This window comes from Talpa occidentalis, unplaced genomic scaffold (genome assembly GCF_014898055.3).
Source record: "Talpa occidentalis isolate TD23 unplaced genomic scaffold, MPIMG_talOcc4v2.1 talOcc4.10, whole genome shotgun sequence".
NCBI classification, from domain to species: Eukaryota; Metazoa; Chordata; class Mammalia; order Eulipotyphla; family Talpidae; genus Talpa; species Talpa occidentalis.
The window spans coordinates 4,450,634-4,462,676 of record NW_023600993.1 but is presented as its reverse complement, the minus strand read 5'-3'; the positions used below and the strand labels follow the sequence as shown (position 1 = coordinate 4,462,676).

General features: G+C 41.4%; 1 protein-coding gene across 3 annotated transcripts in view; it reads left to right on the top strand.

Annotated features, from left to right (window-relative positions):
* Positions 1-12,043, top strand: part of RAD18 (RAD18 E3 ubiquitin protein ligase) — a 62,967-nt gene that overhangs the window by 15,474 nt on the left and 35,450 nt on the right. For all 3 annotated transcript variants that reach the window (XM_037522122.2, XM_054695327.1, XM_037522118.2), the window contains 4 exons: positions 1,204-1,541; positions 3,214-3,313; positions 7,471-7,655; positions 11,085-11,161. In XM_037522122.2, coding sequence (XP_037378019.1) covers positions 1,204-1,541; positions 3,214-3,313; positions 7,471-7,655; positions 11,085-11,161 — 700 coding nt within the window. The remainder of the gene's footprint in view (positions 1-1,203; positions 1,542-3,213; positions 3,314-7,470; positions 7,656-11,084; positions 11,162-12,043) is intronic.

The window sequence follows — 12,043 nt, the reverse complement described above, 5'->3', positions numbered from 1 at the left end:
CATGCCATGTGTTCTGTGCGGCAGGACTTTCTTGTCATTTTTCATTTGGCAGCAGTTTGATGATGACATGGCTGGGCTTCATTTTTGTTTTATCCTCTTGGGAATGGATCTTAATTCCATTTTGCTATTCACTGTCCATTGGTATTTTCGCCTTTTTTCTTTAGTATCCTTAGTATAGCTGTTATGAAGTTCTCATTTTCTAATGCTGCTTGTGTCACCTCTGGGTCTGCTTCCATTGCCTAGTTTTATTTCTTGATTAGTCGCTAATTTTTCTTCTTTGCACATGTCACTTTTAAAGTGTGTGAGCGTCGTGCGCAAAACATTACAGAGTCTGAATCCTCTTCCTTTGAAAGATGTTGATGTATATTCTGCAGGCAATGAAATTACCAACACTTTGCTTTTATTCTCTCGGGGCCTGTTTTATTGTTTTCTTAGGTTTGGTCTATTTCAATTTCGTTCATATTCTGGTGTAGTCCTTCTTCCTAGGGCATGACCTTTGTGGGGGGGGGGTTCACCTTGATGTTCGGGCTCTTTACCAGGGTCTCTCAGCTTTGGCTCAAATGCCAACAATGCCCCAGCGCTGCCTTTGGGAGTCTGACTGCCCAGCATCTGCCCCACCACGCCTCCTGTGTTTCCGTCTCGTTCTCGTCCCATCATGGGGACGACCAGGGGTTGATGGCAATTTGTAAGCAGACTTCAAGCTTCCCTTTCTGGGACTGTCCTGTTCAGCCCTTTGAGCCTCCTGTCCTGGCCACCTTTGCCCATAACTCTGATCTCTGGACCCTCCTTCCAGTGAGAGTCCTGGCTCTTGTTTCAGCTTTGGTTTGATACCTAAGTCGACGAAAGACCTGGGAAGACGTAGCTGCCCACATGTTTTTTCTCTCTCGGGGCTGCAGTCTAGTGAGGATGAAGGGCCGTACTTACGCAGAGTTGTTTGTTGCTTTGTCCAGATTTTGTGCAGCTGTTCTCCATGGTAGAATTTGAAGTCCCTCTGTTTTCTTGCACAGACAGATGAACTGTTTTTTAAGTCAGATGTACTGCTTTGTGTCTTACCCTAGAAGAAGCACTTTGGTTTGGTTGTCGATGTGAAGCAGCTTCTGCATTTTGTAGGCGCAAGTGTTAATTAGTAAAGCGGCTTATGTCAGCTAGCTCGTTCTACAGAACTTGATTTCTTAATTACCTTCCGTGTTGTCGTACTTCAAGGAGTCATCTGCTGCAGTTTGCCTTCGAGTCACCACCCATATCTCCTGCCTCCAACTCTTCAAAGAGCCTCGCTGCCAGAGCACACATGCCGATGGCCCTCAGACCCTCTTTAAAGCAAGGAAGCAGCTTAATGGAGAATTTCTTGATCAGAGAAACTGCTGGCTCTACATCAGAGTTGCTGATAAAAGAGAGTGAAAGCAAGTTCTGTCCTCAGAAAGAGACGAGCGCTTCTGCTGACACCAAAGAGACGCCTTGTGCAGAGAAGGCAGCTGCGGGCTCCTCCGGGGCTGCTGCTCCCGAGACCCCCTCTACGTCGACTTTGAAACAAGTCTCTAGAGGTAGGCGATGCTTTCACGCGTGTATTTCTTTTTTTTTTTTTTTAAAGATTTTTTTCCATTTTATTTATTTATTTATTTATTTGTTTGTTTGTTTATACAAGCACTAGGTACAGTCAGAAGCTAGGGAGGGTGAGAGAATTCACCAGAGCCAGAGCAGGGAGCAGAACAGGCAGAAGGACCGAAGTACACTGCTGAGGGGAGCAGCGGGCGGCAGGAGAGGTCTGTGCGCCATGTGGGACCCTCCTCCGGTGGCCGGGGAGCAGCCGGGGATTGAACCCGCGCTGCAGAGGCTGCGGGCAGCTTCGCAACCCAGCGCTCAACCGCTGCGCCACCAGGGAGGCCCCACACGTGTATTTCCTTACGTGCCAAGTCTTCTCATCCCACATGACATAAGAATAAAGAGGCAGCAGTTTTGAGGGGAAGGACTGAGAGGGCAAATCAGATTCCACCACGAACTGTCCTAGAGACGCCTGTAGGCCCCCTTTGGATAGGAATTCAGGCTGTTTGCTTCAAAAGCGAAGCATTTCCAGTGCATTCATATTTTGAGTGTGGCAGTAGCTTTCTGCTTTTTAGCTTTGCATTTCTTCCATGTCAGATCCTGTTCAATCTTAAAAAACTCCTTCTGTTTTATTAGCTAGCAGTTTGGTCTGCCTGTGCTTGAACCTTTCCCAGCTCTTCTACCTGACATTTAAAGCCTTTGGGATTTGATCCCCATCCTAATTGTTTCTCTCCTCTGCCTCTGAAAAGTCCTTCCATTCTAGCCAGGTGGATCTCCTCCACTATTCCCTGAATACACCTCGTACAGGCTGGCAAACTCCCCATGTAGGTCTGATTCCACCTACTCTTGTAAATAAAGACCCACTGGCATAAGCACAGCCCCGTGTCTGCCTACTCTCGTGACGATTTTCACCCTTCGATGGCAGAGCCCTGTCCCTGCAAGTTCATCATATATACCACCTGCCCCTTCCCTAAAAATGTTTGTCAACCCCTGTTCTACCTTTCTAGAATATCCAGATCCTAAACTTTCTTTGGGTATGTTAGTATTGATATCTTCATTTCATAGTGTTTTTGCACAGCATGCTCAGCTTTTTGGTGAGTATTTAGCCTTCTCTGATTCTGTGTCTTTTTTACTTCCTTCAGAGCACCTTTCAGACAGTCACCACATTGTAGACATTGCTACACTTATACCACAAGTGGAGTTAAATTAGTGCTGAATTACCAATTCACTGATAAATTAAATTCCTTGGCCCCAACGAATAAATGCTTTAATCTGGCTGCACCCTGTGCCCTGCCTCAGTGAGGTGTGCTTCACTTGCTGTGACTGGTTTAGCGCTTAATGTGGGTGACTCTTAATTAAGACTTGGGGAAATAAAGATTAGTTCAATCGTTTGGCCAAAACATTTTCTGGGAGATAAATTTCCATACTTCCTGCAGTCTCTTCCGCTGGATGCAGGTGTCTGATGGTGGGGCTGCCCACAGTGCGGCCATGACCCGGCACCGGCTGGCCCGCTCCTGTTGCCCTTGCTTGCATTCTTTTCCTCTTGTGCCTTTCTCAGCGCATGGCAAGGTTGAGATTCTACCTTTTTATCTTAATTGTTAAAAAGATGCCAGCTCAAATTATTTTTGCCTTTTTTACAAATAAAGTCTCTTTTTCTCTTTCTGAAAATGACAGTGGATTGTCCTGTTTGTGGAGTTAGTATTCCGGAAAATCACATTAATAAGCACCTCGACAGCTGTTTATCACGTGAGGAGAAGAAGGAGAGCCTCAGAAGGTAAGTGACCAAGCGCATCTGGTGGATGGCTCGGCTCGGCTTCCCTGTGCTGCACAGACCTGGGGCGCAGTGCAGTGTCCATGTCTTCTGGCCACTGGTTGTCAGGGGCCAACTCCCACTTGCTTTTCCTTTGATCCTATAAACCTGTGGCTCCTTTCCCTGGCCTTGTTTCTTCAGCTCCCACTTGCCAAACATAATTAACTCTGTGGACTATTCGAGCCACTGGTAAAATTTGAATTGAAATTAGTGACTTAGAATTCAGCTACCACAAAGCTCCTTGGCCAAAGAAAGCAAGCTTAGACTCTAAATAGAAAACATAAAATCTTTGATTCGTAGGGTGCTTTGAAGTTTTCACATTTTAAGTCAAGCTTGTTCCCCTACTTTCTAAGTAGGCAGCCATGTATATAATGACAAAATGGCACATAAGGGCATGAGAGAAATGTAATGTCTCCTTCCAACTCACCACCCCCTGCCTCAGATCAGTGCCATAACTCATAGGTTGTCAAAGCTGTTCTTTGTCTTTTATACATCAGAGTCATAGTAATTTGTTAGGCTTCGCCACTATTGTTACAGATATAAGTTGTTTACAGATGAAATTTTAGTCCCAGTTAAATTGTGGAGGGTTAAGGAATAAATAGGTGGTTGATGATAAGGAAGCAGAAGCTGCTTGTTAGGGGAGTCTGATAATGAATGGAAGGAGATGAGAGAGATTTGGGGAAGGAGTAAGCATCAAGATCAAGGAAGCCTTTGTTTTTTTAAAATAGAAATTGTTTCAGCCTTCAGTCTCTTTCCTTCTGCTGTCTCCAAGGAGGGAGCAGATGGTAGATTGAACAAATCAGGAGCCTAGGAGATCAAGAGTCTAGTAATGAACTTTTTCTCAACATGTGTACAGAACCCTTCTTCTGAAACGGGAGGGAAGTGAGGGAGGGTTGATGACAATTCAGAGAGAGATGGAAAAAAGAGGAAAGGAAACTGAAGGAATTAATAGTACCCCAAGGGTGGGGGTGATGGAGTGATTGACTTGTACGTTTGGTGTTTGAAGGACTTGGAGGGGCTTTTTCTAAAAACCTTGTTGAAAGGCAGGGCTAATGTATTAGGTTTTGTGATGGAAGATAAAATGGTGTCACTTAATTTTTATGGGTAAATCTGGAGTGAATACAGGTACCAAGGGACAGATTGATACTGAGGTGACTTACAAAAGCTATCATGGAAAGCACGTGATGTTTTATTATTTTACAGAGGGGGACAGCAACTGGCATTTCTTACTGTTGTGTTTTCAGCTGAATTATTAACTGTCCTCCTAGCAGAGACCCCCCTCCTCCCCCGTGAAATCTTTCAACAACCCACCACATGCAAACGTGACACTGGCTCTGCTCCATTCAGGTGGAGCTAGAGGCCTTGACTTGCCCCTTTGTCCCTGCCCTCTATCCCTGCTGGGTATCCTGAGATCCCGCCACAGGTACCTGCAACAGGTGCCTGTGCAGTCTTGCCTGCAGGAAACTTCCTCCTATTGGGTAAGTTTGTCGATGAGAAGGAATTTAGATTTTTAGCTTGCATAGTTTGTTGAACTTTGAAATAAAAGTGGATCTTTGCAAGAATTATTTCCGTAGTATGAGAATCTAATGATCTGCGTTTTCTTTAAAAATGCGTCGTCCTGAAGGAGGAGTTGAGAACACAGAGTGAGCATTTTCTCCTTGAATAGTGAGGATATATTAGCTCTGATCATCTTCCTTGGGCTGCTCTTTTTTCAGATGAGCCATCTTATTTCTTCTAACACCATAGGCTCTCTCAGGTTATCTAAAGACACACTTAGCCTGTATAACTGAGTTCAGGCTGCAGGAGTGGGCCCCAGGCCTGCTTTGGGACTTGCCGTAGCCTGCCGGTTGCTCTTTGGGGCCACTTGAAGTACCTCGCTCCCAGGGAAAGATTTTCTGTGCATGAAGGTGCACTGAAGGCTCTTGCCAAGTCCTGCATCTAGGGTAGTTGTTGCATTTTGTTTAGTGATTTTTTCATTTGCTCCCCCAATTTTTTTGCTCTCATAACTTATTTCTTGCAAAACTAGTGTTTGCGAAGATACACTTAGGGAAACCTGAAGCCACATTTCTTGTTAGTTACATCCTGGTCCTGGGTTCTGGGCCATATAATAGTCTCCAACATATTAGGAATTTTCTCCACCACACCCTGACTGACTAGTGGCAAACAACCCTTCAACCCTTGGATGTACATTCCCATCAGAGCTGATGGGGAGAACAGGCTTCCTTGTGAAGGGCCTTTAGATGCATTACTCAGTCTCACTAAAGCGTAGAAGAAAGATCACTGTCATTTTCTTCTTGTGGCAAACACTTATTAGCCTTCATAATTGAAATTTCTTGATGGAAATTGTCAATTAGTGTGGTTCTTTTCATGATAAATGTCATTGAATAGTTGAGATTTCCATTAGAATTCCTTAGTCGTAAGTTTAATCATCTAGCCTTGGTAAAATAAATGTTTTAGATCCAGCTTTAATGCATTAATGAGTTGTCCCCCCAGTTTGCTTGTATAAACTGTAAAATGCTTCAGCTCTTGGCTGCCTGCTATGATTTTATTTTGCCGTGATTTTATCAGCCTTAGAATCTAATGGACTATAAGAGCAATTTTTTAGAAAAATGTAATCTGTTGAGGGTTTGCAGGTCTTTCTACAGTTAAATATTTATCTCTGGCTTTTAGACTTTATTGATAAACCATTAAAAAAAAAAAGGTAATTTAGCCAGGCAGTAGTTCTGTTGGTCAGTCTAGAAGTCTGCTTGCATCTGCTCTGTGCCCACCATGGCATTTCTCTCAGCATGGTCCCTGGACCATTGGCCTCCAATGTGCCTTGTGGAACCGTGGTTAGGTAGAATTCAGGGTCTCTACTTCAGGACTGAATCAGAATTGGTAGGTTGATGTGGAGCAAGGACTGAGAACCTGCATTTTAAATAAGCTTGCCAGGTGATTTAGAGGTGGGCTGAAGTTTAGGTAGCGTAGCCTTGTGTGAACTGGTTATATGCGAGTTTTTGTAAAGTCTTGGGTTTTGGATAAATCTGTTACTTTTTAAGTTCCTGTAAATTTTTACTTGAACCTTTGACAGTCTTATTTATTACAAAATCATTTTGCATTGTGCTTGTAATGACGACCTTAACTACATATTGCCATAACACTGAGTCAGCCATGTACTCAGAACTGTGTTATAAATCAGATTAAATAGATACACTCTCTAAGGAGTTGCCGTTGGAAAGTTGTCTCAAGTCGTTGATATCCTTAGCTTGAATTCGATTCTATTTTAATAAAGACTATTTACTTGCCTTTTTTTTAAATAGGGCTTTGTTATATGTAGACTTACAGTTTAGTGCTTGTGAGTGTGTTAATTATATAAAGTGAAGAGCCAAGTGGTAATTTTGCTAATAAGTTTATTATAATACCCCATATATTATTAAGATTAACTGAAGTTGAAGAGAACAAATCTCTGGTGCTTTTGCTGTTGTTTTCCGCTGTGTTCTTTGTAGATGACGCCACAGGAATCCACTGCCTGCCCGCTTTCTGGCTGCTCGCTCGGTGGTGGTAATGAGTGGGAAAGTTAGCCGTCAGTTAGGCCTTCTTTTATTTCATCCAATGCTTTTGGCTAAGTGACTGCCTCGGGCTTGGGGGGGCACTTGTGTCCATGGATCAGAACTTTTTCTAAAGAAGCTGTACGCGATACTATTATCCAATCCAGAACCTGGCTCTCAGTGGCATTTGTGTTCCAATCATCTGGGATAACTTTTTTCACGGAGATTTTGCACGAAAACTGTGGGCGTATTTTTGGAAAAATGTAAATCTACATAAATGTGATTCCAGAGGGAGTTCTCATATTCAGTGCACCAGCCCTCTCTGCGGGTCTCCAGGCTGCCGCCCCGACGGGCCGCTCCCCTTGGCTGCCACCTTGATCCCTCCCTTGCGTGTGCCGCCGGCACCCTGGGTACTGCGCGTTGAACACTGCCAACTTTGCTTGTGGATTGCATCCTCCTTCTCTTTCCCATTTTTTATCTTAATGGTTCTGCTGTTTCCCAGTCACCTTAGCATTGAGTCAGAAGATAAATTACTGCTTGTGGAAGGCATTTGATAATTCACAATCACCGTCTCTGATCTTTTTCCCTTTTTAGTTCTGTTCACAAAAGGAAGCCACTGCCCAAAACCGTATATAACTTGCTCTCAGATCGCGATTTAAAAAAAAAGCTAAAACAGCATGGATTATCTGTTCAAGGAAATAAACAGCAGCTCATTAAAAGGCACCAGGAGTTTGTGCACATGTACAATGCCCAGTGCGATGCTCTGCATCCGAAGTCAGGTAAAGTGACACAGCGGTGGGTTGTGCTTTTCTTCTAATAAGGCAGTTTGTGCTGCTTGGGGATAATGAGCCATGGGGGGAGGGATTTTAATCAATGCATTTTTGATAATAGGTAAGATAGGTCTTGCTTCTGCAGGATCCTAGGACACTTGGTAAGCCAGCCTTCCTTCCTCAGCCAGGCTTGCAGCCATTCCTTTTTCAGAGGCCCCTGCTGCCTCTGCTGTTTCCTGTGTCTTTCCAGAGATCGTGTGGGGTGAAGAGTTGAACAGGAGAGCCTCCGGTAGGATCCCAGTTTTGTAGGTTTCTGATTGACTGACTTTGGACAAGTTACTTAATATCTCCGTACCCCAATGTTCTCATCTGTAAATTAAAAGCTATAATACAACTTCCTTAAAATGTTTTTGAGAGAAATGAGTGAAAAGATGCATTTAAAGTACCTGGCAGAGTACCTTAGCAAGTGGTTAGCCTTCAGTAAATGTCACTGTTAGGATCACTGTACAGACATACCCATTTTATGGAAGTGTTACATTATCAGCACACCGTTAAATGGTTTGTCCTTAAAATCAGTGCCAGCACCCCCAAAGCCCATGTCCTTCCCCTTCCCAGCCGCTCCGCTTCATTCTGACAGCTGACCACCATCTGCTACTCATTTTGCCTGTATATTGTTGATATAAGTGGGATAATATATAGCTATGTATTCTTTTGAGTCTGCATTTATGTAATGTGTTTTTAATATTCATCCATGATTTTGTATACAGTTGTGATTTTTTTTTTTTTTTTTTTTGCCGTGGAGTATTCCATTGTATAAATATATCACACTGCTTACCCATTCAATGGATGGTGGACATTTGGATTTTTCCACTCTTTGGCTCTTAAGAATAATGCTGCTATGAATAATCTTTTGCATGTCTCTTGATACACATAGGCACAGATGTTTTTTAGATGTACATATTTAGGAGTAGAATTGTTAGGTTTTTGCAGAGGTTCAGCTTTCATGGATAGGGCCAAAGTTTCAGTGCCAAGGTACACCCTCATCTGGAGGGTATGAATGTTCCAGTTTTTCTGAGTCCTTGACAAAATCAGTATTGTCAATTTTTCATTTTGGCCATTCTAGTGGATCTCATTATAGTTTTAATTTGTACTTCCCTAGTGACTTGTAGTGTTCAGCACATTTTTATATGCTTTATTGGCCATCTGGACATCCTCTCTGGTGAAATCCCATGTAAGCCTAATTTTTCTATGCTGTGGATTTATTGTTACTTATTTGTGGGAGTACATGAAATTTTCTGGATGCAAATCTTGCTCGATTTCACCTCTTTTTTTTCTTTTAAAGATTTGTTTATGTATTTATACAAGCACTGGGTACAGTCAGAAGCACGGGAGGGTGAGAGAATTCAACAGAGCCAGAGCGGGGAGCAGAGCAGGCAGACCGACGAAATACACTGCTGAGGGGAGCAGTGGGTGTGGCAGGAGAGCTCTGCCTACCATGTGGGACCCTCGCTGGCAGCCAGGGATCGAACCAGCGCTGCAGAGGCTGTGGGTAGCTTCGTAGCCCAGCGCTCAACTGCTGCGCCACCAGGGGAGGCCCTGGATTTCACCTCTTAATGGCTTCATTTGAGAAGTAGAAGTTTGTAATTTTAATATAATCCAATCTGTTGCAGTTTTCTTTTGGCTAGTACTTTTTATATCCTTTTTATGTCATTGACTACCGCAATAAGGATTTCTCCCTTTTTTGGAAAAGCTTTATTGATTTTGCTTTTACATTTCAACCTGATATTTATCTAGAATGGATATTAGCATATGTTTTGAAGTAGGGGGTGAAATTCTTTTGTTTTTCCATGTAGATAGCCGATTGGTGCAGGACCATTTATTGAAAAACTGTCCTTTTCTCACCGAATAGCCCTGATTGAGAATGTTGGGACCTGGGTGTTTTGTTCCATCGACTCATTTGTCGGTCCTAGTGCCTGTAGTGTACTGTCTTAATTACTTTATGAGAATTGTAATAGATCTTGCTGTCTGACCGTGTAGTTCCTCTAACTTTGTTGTTCTTTTAGGATTCCTGGGCTCTTTAACACGTCTTATATAAATTTTAGAATAAGCTTATATATTCTAAGAATCAAAACTGATTTTTTTTATTGGGGTTATGTTAAATCTATAGGTTTGGGAATGTTGATGTCTGTATAGTATTCAAGTCTCTAATCCATTAACTTGGATAATTTCTTTATTTATTTCTTTTCATTTCTGTCAGTAAGGTTTTATAGCTGTTGATTGAAGTTTTGTTTTTTTTAAAGACTTAGGTATTTGTTTTTGATATGATTTAAATGATGTTTTATTTTAAAGTATCAGTGTTTATATATTTGTTGCTGGTATATAAAAATGCAACAGATTTTTTTATATTGTCCTTGTAGCCAACAACTTGTTGTATTTGCTTTTTAAGCATGCATTTTTAAATTGAGGTTTAATTTACTTGTGATATAATTCGGCCTTTGAAAGTATATTAGGTGAGTTTTTACAAATGTATACATGATCATCCTAGCCATCATTTTTATCAAAATATGGAACATTTCCTTTGCCTGCAAAAGTTCCTTTGCCCCTGTGCAGTAAATTCCTCCTCACTCCAGGGTCCTGGGAAAAATGATCTTTTTTTTTGTCCAAATAATTTTGCCTTTTATAACTGGAGTTATTTAATTGTATAGTATGCAATCTTGTATCTGTCTTCTTTGACTTAGCACAGTGCTTGTGAGGTTTATCCATGTAGCATTTATCAGTTCATTTATTCATTTTCATTCTTGAGCATGTCTGCTGTGGTTGCACCACATTTGTGTCTAGACAGCTGGGCTATCTCCAGGTTTTGGCTATTAGCGATAACGCTGTTTTGAATATGGCTTACAGATCGTTGTAGAGCCATATATTTTTATTTATTGAGTAAATGCTCAGAATTGCTGCATCATACTCTAAGTGTATGCTTAAAAATGTAAGAAGTGGCCAAGCTTTTTCAAATGGCTGCACCATTTTTGCATTGTTTGAGGGATCCATATGCTCCGTACCCTTTGTCAGGGCTTAGCATTTCAGTCTTCTTGGTTCTTGTCCTGGTGGCTGTGTAGTGATACCTCATGGTAGTTGCATTTTTCTGAGATTGAGAATGTTGAGCATCTTTTTATAAGCTTATTTGCTGTTTTTATGTTTTCTTTCCTATGGGGACCATTGAAATATTTTAAGCACGAATTACTTTTTTTTATATATTGTAAGAGTTTACTTCATTTGTCAAATATGCATTATGAATATCTGAACCTGTGGCTTGCCTTGTCATTTTCTTTACAGTGACTTTTGAAGAGCTTCTCAAGAAGCTAAGCGAACCTGTGCAGGTTTAAAGAATGCTTTTGTAAAGACCATATAATCAACATTGGCTTTGTGTCCTTATTTTAACAGCTGCTGAAATAGTTCAAGAAATTGAAAATATGGAGAAGACTAGAATGCGTCTTGAAGCCAGTAAACTCAACGAAAGCGTATGTTGGTGGTTTATTTCAGATTCTGGGGTTTGAATTTAGGAAAGAAAAGTTTAATACTCTACTAAAATTAAAGAAAAGCCAGTGTTATAGCTCTGTGGTGGTAAATATAACACATATCCATATAATATATTATTATTTACTTGCAACTGTTTTTTGGCACAAAATAATATTCTGTTGAATAGTCTTCTAATACAAAATGCAATTTACAGTAGCGTTTATTAATTATAGCTATGTGGGAAAAATCACATATTTATACATCAGGTAGCATTGATACTGTCCTTTCTCTGCGGGTTGCATATGATAAACTGTTCAACCTCTGTGGCCCCTACGATCTTAATCTGTAAATCTCAGGGCTTGGACACATGATCTCTAAGATCCCCTCTTAGCTCTGACATTCTTCAGTTCTGTGATGACACCGATGGAGAAATTAAGTAACTGAGAATTTGTGAGGACTGTGTTGAGCTCATTGAGGGGCTCAGAGACCTAAACTTCTTCACTATTGCCTTCCTCTAGCCTGAATGTCCAAAACTTGAGGAAAGAATACCAAAGAAGAAAGTAGACATTGTGTCCTATGACACTGGAGGAAGTGTTTTGGGCCTTCCCAAGTAGACTTTTTTTCTAGATCATCTGCTAATATGTTTGTAAAGAAGGCAACGACCTTAGGGAAGTAAGTTTATAATCAGGTAGTAGGAAAAAATGCTATTTTTTCCGTTGACTTTATTATTACCTGTGTGCTGACTGTAAGGTGAAGACTGTAATGTATTATGTAAGTAGATTTCTGATCATTTAAGTCTAAGATTTTAGAAAGTACAACTAGATTTAATATACCAAGTCTTGTATTGCTCATTTAATCTTTGTATTACCTATGTCATAGACCTG